This window comes from Salmo salar, chromosome ssa27 (genome assembly GCF_905237065.1).
Source record: "Salmo salar chromosome ssa27, Ssal_v3.1, whole genome shotgun sequence".
Classification (NCBI taxonomy): domain Eukaryota; kingdom Metazoa; phylum Chordata; class Actinopteri; order Salmoniformes; family Salmonidae; genus Salmo; species Salmo salar.
In genome coordinates, this window is record NC_059468.1 from 29,048,478 (window position 1) to 29,064,369 (window position 15,892).

Below are 15,892 nucleotides of genomic sequence, written 5' to 3' on the forward strand. Positions count from 1 at the left end.
AGAGAGGAGCCATCAGAACACAATGGAGAGAGAGAGGAGCCATCAGAACACAATGGAGAGGGAGTGGAGCCATCAGAACACAATGGAGACAGCCATGGTATATCAGACCGTATACCACGGGCATGACAAAACATGTATTTTTACTGCTCTAATTACGTTGGTAACCAGTTTATAATAGCAATAAGGCACCTCAGGGTTTGTGGTATATGGTCAATATACCACGGCTAAGGGCTGTGTTGCGTTATGCATAAGAACAGCCCTTAGCCGTGGTATATTGGCCATATACCACACCTCCTCAGGCCTTATTGCTTAAATATACCATGAGATGCATTTTATTCTGAACAAAAATATAAACGCAACATGCAACAATTTCTATAATTTTACTGAGTTAAAGTTCATATAAGGAAATCAGTCAATTGAAATAAATTCATTGGGCCCTAATCTATGGATTTCACATGGTCAAGGGTGCACATAAGCCCACCCACTTGGGAGCAAAGCCCAGACAATCAGAATTCGTTTTCACCACAAAAGGGCTGTATTACAGACAGAAATACTCCTCAGTTTAATCAGCTTTCTGGGTGGCTGGTCTCAGTATATGACTACAGTATGTCTGTGTGTATGGAGTTTGTGCGCGTGCATGTTTGAGGTGTGTGTGTGTGTATTGAGGTGTGTGTGTGTATTGATGTGTGTGTGTAATGAGGTGTGTGTGTGTATTGATGTGTGTGTGTGTAGCCTGTCTGTATGCTTGTCATCCTCTCCCATTCCATCTCATTTGCATGGGCCTGGAGAGACACTAGGCTGAATAAATGAACTGAGGCACACAGAGATGTGTTAGCCATCTCATTCTCAATCTGTTCCCCAGATCATCATCTGGCCTGTTCTCACTCACACACACACACACACACACACACACACACACACACACACACACACACACACACACACACACACACACACACACACACACACACACACACACACACACACACACACACACATACACACACACACACACAGACACAGACACAGACACGCACACCAGTCAGTGGAGGCTGCTGAGGGGAGGACGGCTCATAATAATGGCTGGAACGGAGCAAATGGAATGGTATCACACACATGGAAACCATGTTTGATGTTGTTGATACCATTCCACTTATTCCACTCCAGCCATTACCACGAGCCCATCCTCCCCAATTAAGGTGCCACCAACCTCCTGTGATACCAGTGTTAGTGTACATACACAAGCATGCACACACACACACACACATCTACCACACATACTCATCACATGGAAACAAGCTTTTTTTCTAACATTAAATTCTCATACTAAAATCCTGAATCTATAGGGATTCAACCCACCTCCTATCTCCTCTTTCTCTCCCTCTGGTCATAATAACAGCTGGAGATGGATACAATATGATTGTGTCACTAAACAGTAATTTAGGCGTCATTATCTTAACACTCCTATTACACTAACCAGCAAGACACACACAACATATTAGGGTAATTCCCCTGCAGTGAAATAGGGAGAGGGTAGGGAGGAGTCGTTTCATTTATACGTTTACCACATTGGCTTTAAGAGGGCTATCATTCCGCTCTGCCATGAGAACACTCTCTGGAAGTTTACAATGCCAGGTTCTGCCAGTGGGAATGTTGGATACCCACTCCTCTTGACTCCGGAAGTGTTGACCGGTGGGACGGACGGAGGGACAGACGGAGGGACAGACGGAGGGACGGAGGAAGGGACAGACGGAGGGACGGACGGAGGGACGGACTTAGGGACAGACGAAGGGACAGACGGATGGATGGACGGACGGAGGGACAGACGGACGGACGGAGGAAGGGACAGACGGAGGGACGGACGGAGGGACGGACTTAGGGACAGACGAAGGGACGGACGGATGGATGGACGGACGGAGGGACAGACGGACGGACGGAGGGACAGACGGAGGAAGGTGAAATGTACAGTCCAGGTGTTAATCAGCAGGTCACCATTGAGAACCGCTACACTCCAGAATGAGAATATTGAATTCTGGAATCAGAATTATGAGTTATCAAGCTCAAGGTTCTCCAAATAGAACCTTGTGCTCCCAATACTCCTGTAATCCTGACTGGTGAGGGTCTGTGTGTGTCAAGAGTAAGTGGGGATGATTACTCCCTCCCCAGGACATATTATACCTCCTTGACATTTCCTCAGTATCTTTTAATGACTAGCAGAGTTGAGCAGAGATATATGTGCCAACCACTGACTATAAAATAATACATTACTGAAAGCCCAGAGTTTCCCACCGCTGAGGTATGAGACACACACAACGCTGAGGTATGAGACACACAGACACACACAACGCTGAGGTATGAGACACACAGACACACACAACGCTGAGGTATGAGGAAAGAGCCTGTGGGTTAGACTGCTGTTGGTCAGGGTTGTAACACACAGGATGCATCCCAAATGACACCCTATTCCTTACATACAGCACTACTTTTGACCAGTACCCATAATGCCTTGTATTTTTTATTTTACCTTTATTTAACTAGGCACGTCAGTTAAGAACAAATTCTTATTTTCAATGACGACCTAGGAACAGTGGGTTAACTGCCTTGTTCAGGGGCAGAATTACAGATTTTTACCTTGTCAGCTTGGGAATTTGATCTTGCAACCTTTCGGTTACTAGTCCAACGCTCTAACCACTAGGCTACCTGCCGCCATATGTTGGAAATAGGGTGCAATTTGGGAGGCAGACAATCTGTGGGGGTCGGAGTTTTGGAGCATTCGTTGTACAGGAAATGCTTGACTAAGTGCACCGAGTTCGGATGAACTGACTGAAAACACCCCAAGACATTTCTGTAGTCTAGAGAGTAGAATATTGCTCGGTCTGAATACTGACTACACCAGTCGCGTTTAGAATTCTATCAGTAAACCTCTTCATGCATTTTCTACAGAGCTTAATGTTAACACCTTACACACATTTTGATAGATTCACACAACACATGCGATCTCCTAAATCACTCATTCTGATACCTCAATATAGAATGTGTTTTGATAGCTCAATACATCATCTGTTTTGATAGCTCAGTATATCATCTGTTTTGATAGCTCAATATATAATCTGTTATGATAGCTCAGTATATAATGTGTTTTGAAAGCTACATTCAACAAACAATCTGAATAGCTGGATAAATCAAACTTTGGCAGCTATATGCATCTTGGTCTCTTGCACATATGGGCGCACACAAAAGATCCACACCGCCTGAAGTTTCTATTCTGATTGACCTGCTTTATAGCCTTCATGGTCGTCACCAGTCAGAATAAGAACTGTGTTTCTTTCTCTACAGTCTCTAAAACTCATCAGCTGACTTCAGAGCCCCAATGTGTCAGTTGAGGAGAGAAGCTTTAGTCACTGTGTGATCACACCTGACTCATTTTCCCACCCTCACTCTCCTCCTCTAACACCTTCTCGTGCCCACTCTTTTTCTCCTTCTTTAATGGCCTCTCCCTCCCTTTATTCACTCATGTAAATGCAATATGCAACAACTTCAAAGATTTTACTGAGCTACATTTCATAAAAGAAAATCAGTCAATTGAAATAAATTAATTAGGCCCCAATCTATGCATTTCACATTACTGGGAATACAGATACCTTAAAAAAAAGTAGGGGCGTGGATCAGAAAACCAGTCAGTATCTAGTGTGACCACCATTTGCCTCAAGCAGGGCGACACATCTCCTTCACATAGAGTTGATCAGGCTGGTGATTGTGGCCTGTGGAATCTTGTCCCACTCCTCTTCAATGGCTGTGTGAAAGTTTCTGGATATTGGCAGGCACTGGAACACGCTGTCGTACACGTTAATCCAGAGCATCCCAAACATGCTCAATGGTTGACATGTCTGGTGAATACGCAGGTCATGGAAGAACTGGGACATTTTCAGCCTCCAGAAATTATGTACAGATCCTTGTGACATGGGGCCATGCATTATCATGCTGAAACATGAGGTAAGTGAATGGCGCGACAATGGGGCCTCAGGTTCTCGTCATGGTATCCCTGTGCATTCAAAATGCCATTGATAAAATGCAATTGCGTTCATTGTCCATAGCTTGTGCCTGCCCATACCATAACCCCACCACCACGGGGCACTCTGTTCACAATATGGACATCAGCAAACTGCTCGCCCACACGATGCCATACACATGGTCTGCGGTTTTGATACCGGTTGGAGGTACTTCCATTTTTTTTCCAATGACGTTGGAGGTGGCTTATGGTAGAGAGATTAACATTCAATTCTCTGGCAACAGGTCTGGTGGAACTTCCTGCAGTCAACATGCAAATTGCACGCTCCCTCAAAACTTGAGACATCTGTGGCATTGTGTTGTGTAACAAAACTGTTCATTTTAGAGTGGCCTTTTATTGTCCCCAGTACAATGTGCACCTGTGTAATGATCATGCCATTTAATCAGCTTCTTGATATGCCACACCTGTCAGGTGGATGGATTATATTGGCAAAGGAGAAATGCTCACTAACAGGGATGTGAACAAAGTTGTCCACAACATTTGAGAGAAATAAGCTTTTTGTGCATATGTAAAATCTCTGTGATCTTTTATTTCAGCTCATGAAACATGGGACCACCACTATACATGTTTAATTTATATTTTTGTTCAGTGTATACATACATACATACATACATACATACAAGTATTCATACCCTTTGACTTAATCTACATTTAGGTGTGTTACAGCCTGAATTCAACATTCACCCATCTACACACAATACACCATAATGACAAAGTGAAAACATGTTTTTAGAAATCTTAGCAAATTTATTGAAAATGAAATACAGAATTCTCATTTACATAGGTATTCAGACCCCTAAGTCAATACTTTGTAGAAGCATCTTTGGCATCGATTACAGATGTGAGACTTTCCACACATAGATTCTGCAACATTTGCCCATTATTCTTCTCAGAATTCTTCAAGCTCTGTCAAATTGGTTGTTGATCATTGCTAGACAACCATTTTTAGGTCTTGCCATAGATTTTCAAGTAGATTTAAGTCAAAACTAAAACTCTGCCACTTAAGAACATTCACTGTCCAGTGTAGATTTGGCCTTGTGTATTAGGTTATTGTCCTGCTGAAAGGTGAATTCATCTCCCAGTGTCTGGTAGAAAGCAGACTGAACCAGGTTTTCCTGTAGGATTTTGCCTGTGATTAGCTCCATTCCGTTTCTTTTTTATCCTCAAAATTCCCCAGTCCATAAAGATTAAAAGCAAACCCATAACAGTGGCAGTCGCTGTCGTTTAAAATCAGGGAGGACAATCATTTTTTTTATGAGCATGGCCTCATTTCTAGATGACTGTCATTCATATTGGGGTGCCAGCTAGCCTAGTGGTTAGAGTGTAGGGCCAGAAACCGAAAGGTTGCTAGACTGAATCCCCGAGCTGACAAGGTAAAAATCTGTTGTTCTGCCCCTGAACAAGGCAGTTAACCCACTGTTCCTAGACCGTCATTGTAAATAAGAATTTGTTCTTAACTGACTTGCCTAGTTAAATAAAGGTTAAATGAAAAAATATATATATATTCCAGTCACCCAGCTCAATGTAACATTGACAGGTTTAGGCTACTACATGATACTCAACTTTTTCCTATACCCATCATGAGGTTGCTACAAACTAGCCTATGAATGAAAGTTTACAACGTAGGTGTACAGGTCGAGAGAAAATTTGTAGTAATCAAGGTGACACATTCAATACTACATTGCACACTCTTGCCTGCATCTAGCTGATCTACATTTTACATTTACATTTTAGTCATTTAGCAGACGCTCTTAACCAGAGCGACTTACAGTAGTGAATGCATACATTTCATACATTTTTTTTCTTCTTTTTTCTCCGTACTGGTCCCCGTGGGAATCGAACCCACAACCCTGGCGTTGCAAACACCATGCTCTACCAACTGAGCCACACGGGACCACAATGATCTAGAGTGCAATCATTAGTCCAGCGTTTCCCAAACTCTGTCCTGTGGACTTTGTTTTTGCCCTAGCACTACACAGCTGATTCAAATAATCAAAGCTTCATGATTAGTTGATTATTTGAATCAGCTGTGTAGTGCTTTGAAGAAAAAAAAACACATGTACCACATGGGGTCCCCAGGACCGAGTTTGGGAAACCCTACATTAGTCCAACAATTGCAAACGAGGGTTTCTATTGGACAAATTCAGGTATGTTTATACCCATTCCGTTCTGTTTGCTTCCGTTTAGGATACTTAAAAAAATAAAATCCAATGGAGTCGGTGGAATGTATACACCCCTGATCACACGCAAACACAGTTCCCTTTCATTGCAGCCACATACAAACAGCATGATCACTTTGTTCATTTAACAATTCCTTCTCGCATCTACGCGCTCTCCTTCTCTCACCTTTTCCCTTCGCTTGTGGACTTCAGTGCACAACACATCAGCTAATTGTGACCAGGCAAAAAAACTTTCCAAGCCAAACCGTTATATCATAACCACTACACACAGCCTACATCATTGTCAACATAGCTACTAGAATTAACAAGCTAGTAAACCCCCTACAATCATGCAGTGCAGTGTACAGGCAGCAAGCAGTTTAGCAGTTACACCGGCGAGCCCCTGGTTGCAATAAATTAATAAAACCAAAAACGTACCTTGACTTGGAAAAGTTCCAGTGTGGATAGCCATAGCCTGCTAGCTAACATAGCATCCTTCTATGTTTGAGCCGGGTGTTTGAGTAGGCTAATCTAGCTAGCTGCATTCGCTATCTCTTGCTTCTCTTTCATTTTAATTAGAAACGTATAATATCTGAAAATGTAGCTAGACTCTTACCTGTATAAATGAATAAACGCTTCATGGCAACGTGTCTTTTCCATTTGATTTGTAGCTAGCTGCAGCTTGTTTGACCAGTTGTGTCAAGTCAATCTGGTTCAAAATGGCCGTGTGCAGAAAGTAGTCCATCACAAATAAAGTAATAGTGCAAAAATGTCTTGAATACAAAGTTTTATGTTTGGAGCAAATCAAATACAACACATTACTGAGTACCACTCTCCATATTTTCAAGCATATTGGTGGCTGCATCATGTTATGGCAGTGGAGGCTCCTCAGACGAGGAAGGGGAAGTGAAACATTTCAAAAAGTGAACCATTAAAGTTACCTTTTTTAGATAAAACTATTCTAAATATATATAGCTAGCATTGCAGTGCATAAAATGTGGTGAGTAGTAAACTAAAAGAGAGAAAGACAATAGTTGAACAGTTTTGAACAAATTCAAGTGAAAAAAATACGACGGAATATAGCTAGCTCTCTTTATTCTCGAAGAAATGCATTTGTTCAAAACTGTTAAACTATTGTCTTTCTTTTAGTCAACTACTCACCACATTTTATACAATGCAGTGCTAGCTAGCTGTAGCTTATTCTTTCAGTACTAGATAAATTATCTGATCCTTTGATTGGGTGGACAACACATCAGTTCATGCTGCAAGGTTTTAGGACATCCTCCAGAAGTTGTCATAATTACTGTGTAAGTCTATGGAAGGGGGTGAGAACCATGAGCCTCCTCAGTTTTGTATTGAAGTCAATGTACCCAGAGCAGGACGGAAACTAGCTGTCCTCCGGCAACGCCACGGTGCTACCCTACAGAGTGCTGTTGAGGCTACTGTAGACCTTCATTGCAAAACAGTGTGTTTTAATCAGTTATTTGGTGACGTGAGAATATTTAGTATAGTTTTATCTAAAAAGGCCATCTTTAATGTTTCACTTCCCCATCCTCCTCTGAGGAGCCTCCACTGCCATGAGATGATGCAGCCACCACTACGCTTGAAAATATGGAAAGTGGTACTCAGTAATGTGTTGTATTGGATTTGCTACAAACCAAACAGAAAAGACACACTGCCATGAAGCGTTCATTCATTTATACGGGTAAGAGTCAAGCTACATTTTCAAATATTATACGTTTCTAAATTTGTCAGAAAGTTGTTTTCATTGCAAGTTAAAGCGTACTGTTAGCTAGGTCAAACATTAGCTTGCTGGCTCGCTAGCTAACGTTACATGTATGATCTGTGTAGTAATATTATTAGTATCTCAGAAAGACATTTGCATTGCTAGTTATAGTCTAGCTAGCTAATATTGAACTGATTTAGTTAGCTTTAGCTATCTGCAGATTTCTACTACATCATTTCATGCATGGTGGCTCGCTATGACAATCCATTTGTACTTTAGCTATGGGTTGGGATTATGGTTCATTGTTTAGCTAGCTAGCTACATGTCTAAATAAAAGACTCCACTTCACCAGATTACATGACCGATCAAGTTAGCCAGGTTTGTCTGGGGGTGATTACAGCCATATATTGTATTTCATGTCTAGACAATAGTGACCCATCCACTTAGCTAGACATGACCTATCGATTTAGACAAGTGTATCTGGGTAATCTAATAATTCTAAAATATTTTTTATCTGGACACATTCTAGTTTTGATATTGCTGTAATACAAATATGCAAGTAACCATTTCACAGTACCATTTAAACCTTCTGTATCCTGTGTATCTGACATATCAACGTTCATTTTATTTGATATAGTGTGTGTTTACCAGACACGGCGATGTGAAGAACAACACGACCTGCACCAAAGTCAGATTAGGATATGGGCCAAGGATTAGATAAAGTGTATTTTAACCTGGAGTTTTTCCTTATTGTAGACTACTGTTTTCACCACTTTTAGTCTTGAAATCTTTGGTTGTTTACTACACTACCTTACTCACTCTGTTTAGCACATGTAACATATACGTTTTGCAAATTCTTAAAATATTGTCCATTTTGGAAATTCGAACATAATACAAATTGTAATTAGTAACATATCATACTAAACGGAGAGTCTCGGATTACGTACAGAATATTACGAAATGCTCTGAAATCAGGTTGCAGAGACTGAGTGTATTGATACACCATCCAAAGTGTAATTCATAACTTCACCATGCTCAAAGGGATATTTATTGTCTGTTGATTTTTTCATCCATCTACCAATAGGTGCCCTTCTTTGTGAGGCATTGGAAAACCTCCCTGGTCTTTGTGATTGAATCTGTGTTTGAAATTCACTGCTCGACTGAGGGACCTTACAGATAATTGTATGTTTGGGGTACAGAGATGAGGTAGTCATTAAAAAATCATGTTAAACACAATTATTGCACACAGAGTGAGTCAAGGAAACGTATTTTTATTTAACTAGGCAAGTCAGTTAAGAACAAATTCTAATTTACAATGACGCCTACCGCGGCCAAACCCGGACGATGCTGGGCCAATTATACACCGTCCTATGGGACTCCCAATCACGGCCGGTTGTGATACAGTCTGGAACCAGGGTCTGTAGTGACTTATTATTATGGGACTTGCACATTTCACTCCTGAACTTACAGTTGAAGTCGGAGGTTTACATACACCTTAGACAAATATATTTAAACTCAGTTTTTCACAATTCCTGACATTTAATCCTAGTAAAGATTCCCTGTCTTAGGTCAGTTAGGATCACCACTTTATTTTAAGAATGTGAAATGTCAGAATAATAGTAGAGAGAATTATTTATTTCAGCTTTTATTTCTTTCATCACATTCCCAGTGGGTCAGAAGTTTAATTAGTATTTGGTAGCATTGCCTTTAAATTGTTTAACTTGGGTCAAACGCTTCGGGTAGCCTTCCACAAGCTTCACACAATAAGTTGGGTGAATTTTGGCCCATTCTTCCTGACAGAGCTGGTGTAAATGAGTCAGGTTTGTAGGCCTCCTTGCTCACACACGCTTTTTCAGTTCTGCCCACAAATTTTCTATAGGATTGAGGTCAGGGCTTTGTGATGGCCACTCCAATACCTTGACTTTGTTGTCCTTAGCCATTTTGCCACACATTTGGAAGTATGCTTGGGGTCATTGTCTATTTGGAATACCCATTTGCGACCAAGCTTTAACTTCCTGACTGATGTCTTGAGATGTTGCTTCAATATATCCACATAATTTTTCTTCCTCATGATGCCATCTATTTTGTGAAGTGCACCAGTCCCTCCTGCAGCAAAGCACCCCCACAACATGATGCTGACACCCTCATGCTTCACGGTTGGGATGGTGTTCTTTGGCTTGCAAGCCTCCCCCTTTTTCCTCCAAACATAACAATGGTCATTATAGCCAAACAGTTATATTTTTGTTTCATCAGACCAGAGCACATTTCTCCAAAAAGTACGATCTTTGTCCCCATGTGCAGTTGCAAACCATAGTCTGGCTTTTTTTATGGTGGTTTTGGAGCAGTGGCTTCTTCCTTGCTGAGTGGCCTTTCAGGTTATGTCGATATAGGACTTGTTTTACTGTGGATATAGATACTTTTGTACCTGTTTCCTCCAGCATCTTTACAAGGTCCTTTGCTGTTGTTCTGGGATTGATTTGCACTTTTCGCACCAAAGTACGTTCATCTCTAGGAGACAGAATGCGTCTCCTTCCTGAGCGGTATGACGGCTGCGTGGTCCCATGGTGTTTATACTTGCATACTATTGTTTGAACAGATGAACGTGGTACCTTCAGGCGTTTGGAAATTGCTCCCAAGGATGAACCAGACTTGTGGAGGTCTACAATTTTTTTTCTGAGGTCTTGGCTGATTTCTTTTGATTTTCCCATGATGTCAAGCAAAGAGGCACTGAGTTTGAAGGTAGGCCTTGAAATACATCCACAGGTACACCTCCAATTGACTCAAATGATGTCAATTAGCCTATCAGAAGCTTCTATAGCCAAGACATCATTTTCTGGAATTTTCCAAGCTGTTTAAAGGCACAGACCCACTGGAAATGTGATACAGTGAATTATAAGTGAAATAATTTGTCTGTAAACGATTGTTGGAAAAATTACTTGTGTCATGCACAAAGTAGATGTCTTAACCGACTTGCCAAAACTATAGTTTGTTAACAAGAAATGTGTGGAGTGGTTGAAAAACGAGTTTTAATGACCCCAACCTAACTGTATGTAAACTTCCGACTTCAAATGTATTTAGGCTTGCCATAACAAAAGGGTTAAATACTTATTGACTACAGACATTTGAGCTTGACATTTTTTATTAATTTGTAAAAATTTCGAAAAACATAATTCCACTTTGAATTCATAAGGGTATTGTGCGTAGGGCAAAGATTAAAACAATCACAATTTAATCACTTTTAAATTCAGGCTGTAACACAACAAAATGTGGAAAAAGACAAGGGGTGTGAATACTTTCTGAAGGCAGTATAAATATATATATACACAGTACCAGTCAAAGTTTGGACATACCTACTCATTCATAGGTTTTTCTTTATTTTTTACTATTTTCTACATTGTAGAATAATAGAGAAGACATCAAAACTATGAAATAACACATATGGAATCATGTAGCAACCATAAAAGTGTTAAACAAATCAAAATATATTTTATATTTGAGATTCTTCAAAGGAGCCACGCTTTGCCTTGATGACAGCTTTGGTACACTCTTATTACACTCTTATGACACACACATATATATATATTTATTTTTTTATTGACCAGAAGGCCTTCAAATAGGGGGGCCGCCAGTTGTCCATCCCTGCTCTATGCATTGGAGGAGAAAACGTTGAATCCAAAGCCAAGCCCATGTATCTGAGTGAATTAACAATTGTGACTAGATATAGATAGTCTCTGAATGGAAATGAGTAGACAGACATGGTTATTTATTTTTCATTACTGTGTGGGAGTCATGAAGTCACACAGGGAGAATAATATTATTAATGGAAACTAAATTGAATTAAACCGCACATTTGACCGTGGCTTCTCTTCAATGTCAGCCTGAGAGACAGACCGATTCCTCACTGGACGCATGCACACACACACTGTTTCTTTCACACACACCATATCTCTGTCTCATACACACATGCGTCCACACACACAAATCCCATTGCTGGGAATGAAGTCTCAATCTTCACAAACAATCAGATAATCCTTCAGGAATCCTTCGCTCGCTCTCTTGGTCTCTCTCCATGACACACACACAAAAATATGTACACACACAAAAACAATACGGAGAGCATCTTCCTTTATCCCCTCAGCAGAGCACTGCTATGCAGACGTAAGGAGCTCATGTGGCATCAAGGAATTGACCATATAAATGACCTGCCTGTCTGTCTAGAGGCAAGATGACAATACTCCCTAGCCTGAAATCTAGTGTGTGTGTGTGTGTGTGTGTGTGTGTGTGTGTGTGTGTGCGTGTACGCACTAAAGTGAGGTTGAGTGTATGCATTTCGCTACACCACAAGCATTTCGCTACACCCGCAATAACATCTGCTAAACACGTGTATGTGACCAATACATTTGATTTGATGAGTTGAGGTTTTTTTATGTGTGTGCACGCATTTGCGTCTACAGTACAGCATGGTCATGTGTGCTGCTCTAAGCAGCCTCCCATCCAGCTCATGATAAGCTTAACAGAAATGGAGGAGGCTGAATCCAGAGCTGTTGTCTGGTTGGTCATGACTTCCTCTGCTAGAGTTCCAAATGGTGCCCTAGTGCTTTTATAGTGCACTATAAAAAGCAACCTAGTTCCTGTTGTATATGGAATAGGGTGCCATTTGGGATGCAACCACTGTCTGTATTGGGCTGGCTGCTGAATGTTCTGAGTATGTAGCAAATTGAACAACTGACTGACTCAACTTCCTGTATCCATTCCTAAATACAGTGTGAGGGAAAGTTCATTTTAACATGGACAAAGTGACGTTTAAAAATCCAGAAACATCTCCCTTTATCACACCCTCCCTCTCTTCCCAACTCTCTCTTTTCACTCTCTCTGCACAATCTCTTCTGTTCTGTCACAATAGCAGAATTAGTATATTTAGAACCCAGCAGCCTCATGGGACTTCTCATCAAACACTCCCAAAACACTGCTGCGCAAAACACACACACACACACAAAGACACACACACTTCATCCCCTAAACACTGTGCAAAACATCAACTACAGTACTCTCTCATCTCCCTCTCATTTTCAGAGGTAGGAAGAGGGCGTGGATTAGTCTGAACTGTACAGCTGAATCTTTGGTACTGTGGGATGCCTACTCACACAGAGATTATCTTGAAATATCCACCCTGGTTACAAACCTTGGTCTTAAAGAGCTACAGAATTCCAAAATAGACTTCTAGCCACTTCGCATACAGTGGGGTCTGAAATTATTGACGCCCTTGATAAAGATGAGCAAAAATGACAGTATAAAATAATTTGAATACCGAGCTATATTGTATGCTAAAAATGTTTGGATATTATATTATTTTATACTAGTACAATTCCTCAGCGAAAGACAGGTCATCATTCTAAATAAGAATTTGTTTTGTATAAATAAAGGTGAAATTAAGGTAAAAAAATACATTTCAACAAGTACTACCTTTTTTCTCCTAAAAAGGTAGGAGTCAAAATGATTGACACTCCTGTTTTAATACCTTTAATTACCTCACCACGTGAGGATAAAGCCACTGAGACGTTTTTTTCTGTTTTATGAGTTGGAGAACACATTGGGAGGGATCTTAAACCATTCCTCCATACAGAATCTTTCCAGATCTTTGATATCCGTCTTCTGTGCATATGGACAGCCCTCTTCAATATAAACCACAGGTTTTCAATGGGGTTCAAGTCCGGAGACAGACGGCTATTGTAAAATGTTTATTTTGTGACCAATTAACTATTTATTTGTGGATTTGTATGTGTACTTGTGGTTATTGTCTTGCAGGAAGACCCACTTGTGGCCAAGTTTCAGCCTCCTGGCAAAGGCAACCAGGTTGTTAGCTAAAATATCCAGGTACTGGGTAAAGTTAATGATGCCGTTGACCTTAACAAGGCCCCAGGACCAGGGGAATCAAAATAGCCCCATAACATCAAAGATCCACCACCATATTTTACAGTAGCTATGGGGTTCTTTTCTGCTCATGCATTCTCATTTCAATGCCAAACCGACCACTGGTGTGCGTGGCCAAAGACCTCTATTTTCATGTCATTCAACAAATGTAAACGCTTGGAGTTTGATAAATCTCATTGGCACATGGATTGGAATATACCAGTGCTTTGGTCAGGTGACATATAGATCTGGATAAATCAAATGGATTCCTGTCTAATCCTTCATGATGACTAGGGGTCGAATTGGAATTCACTACTGGAGCTAGAAGTGTGTGTGTGTGTGTGTGTGTGTGTGTGTGTGTGTGTGTGTGTGTGTGTGCGCGCCTGTCCGTATTCCCTACCTTCCTTCCCCAGCAGGAAGTCCAGAAAGTGGTAGGTGTAGGCCACGCCCACCTTGGTCTCCACCTGTGGTCGTCGGAGGGTGGAGTAGATCTTCCCAGGACTCTTCTCCTCCCCAGTCCTCCGCAGCTTAGGAAGCCTGCAGCCCATCCCTCTGCAGGGAGAAAGAGATACAGAGGAGGGAGATTGAAAGGAAGAGAGAAAGCCAGGTAAGAAAGAGAGAGATGAAGAGAATGAGATGGAGAGAAAGAGAAAGAGAGCAGGAGAGAGAGAGGAGTTTGATTGAAAGGAAGAGAGAAAGCCAGGTAAGAAAGAGAGATGAAGAGAATGAGATGGAGAGAAAGAGAGCGGGAGAGAGAGCGAACGGAGAGAGATGGAGAGATGGAGTGAGGGAGGGAAGAGAAAAATAATTAGCATAAAGATAAACTTGTTTCTAAATATAAACCCGTCACAGGTGTTGCATTATAGTATTAAACCCTGCCTCTGTCTGCCGTGAGAAACTATGGGGGATAATGTGTCACAACGCACACACAGCTCGCACACACACAACCATGAACACGTACACACACCAATAATACAGGAATATGAATGTGTCAACCATTACATGGCTGGTGGCCTCAGATACGGGCATCCGCTAATCAAATCTGGGTGATTGGGAGTGACATGTTTGATCAGAATGAATTAAAGCAGAAATGAAACTCAGATTTCCTGCCCTGTCGACCATGACAACATTGACACTGGAGCAGACGAGAACAGGAAAGGAGGGGGACAGGAGGGAAGGTAGGGAGGAGGAGGAGGGGAAAATAATGCAAAAATAAGGAACTAGGGAAGAGGAGAAGAGAGGAGATGAGGGTCAGAATGAAAAGGAGAGGAAATAGAGGAAGAGGAGAAGAGAGGAGATGAGGGTCAGAATGAAAAGGAGAGGAAATAGAGGAAGAGGAGACGAGAGGAGACGAGGGTCAGAATGAAAAGGAGAGGAAATAGAGGAAGAGGAGACGAGACGAGATGAGGGTCAGAATGAAAAGGAGAGGAAATAGAGGAAGAGGAGACGAGACGAGATGAGGGTCAGAATGAAAAGGAGAGGAAATAGAGGAAGAGGAGACGAGACGAGATGAGGGTCAGAATGTAAAGGAGAGGAAATAGAGGAAGAGGAGACGAGAGGAGACGAGGGTCAGAATGAAAAGGAGAGAAAATAGAGGAAGAGGAGACGAGACGAGGGTCAGAATGAAAAGGAGAGGAAATAGAGGAAGAGGAGACGAGACGAGATGAGGGTCAGAATGTAAAGGAGAGGAAATAGAGGAAGAGGAGACGAGAGGAGACGAGGGTCAGAATGAAAAGGAGAGGAAATAGAGGAAGAGGAGACGAGACGAGATGAGGGTCAGAATGAAAAGGAGAGGAAATAGAGGAAGAGGAGACGAGACGAGATGAGGGTCAGAATGAAAAGGAGAGGAAATAGAGGAAGAGGAGACGAGACGAGATGAGGGTCAGAATGTAAAGGAGAGGAAATAGAGGAAGAGGAGACGAGACGAGATGAGGGTCAGAATGTAAAGGAGAGGAAATAGAGGATGAGGAGACGAGACGAGATGAGGGTCAGAATGTAAAGGAGAGGAAATAGAGGATGAGGAGACGA

The 15,892-nt window shown here is 41.6% G+C and overlaps 1 protein-coding gene and 1 non-coding gene across 2 annotated transcripts in view; both read right to left on the bottom strand.

Moving 5' to 3' along the window:
- Positions 1-15,892, bottom strand: part of rftn1a (raftlin, lipid raft linker 1a) — a 44,694-nt gene that overhangs the window by 20,420 nt on the left and 8,382 nt on the right. The window contains exon 2 of the mRNA XM_014178386.2: positions 14,265-14,416. Within this exon, the coding sequence (XP_014033861.1) occupies positions 14,265-14,412 (148 nt within the window). The 5' untranslated portion in view covers positions 14,413-14,416. The remainder of the gene's footprint in view (positions 1-14,264; positions 14,417-15,892) is intronic.
- trnaa-ugc (transfer RNA alanine (anticodon UGC)) lies at positions 5,891-5,965 on the bottom strand. Its single transcript has one exon. It is a non-coding gene; the product is annotated as a tRNA-Ala (tRNA).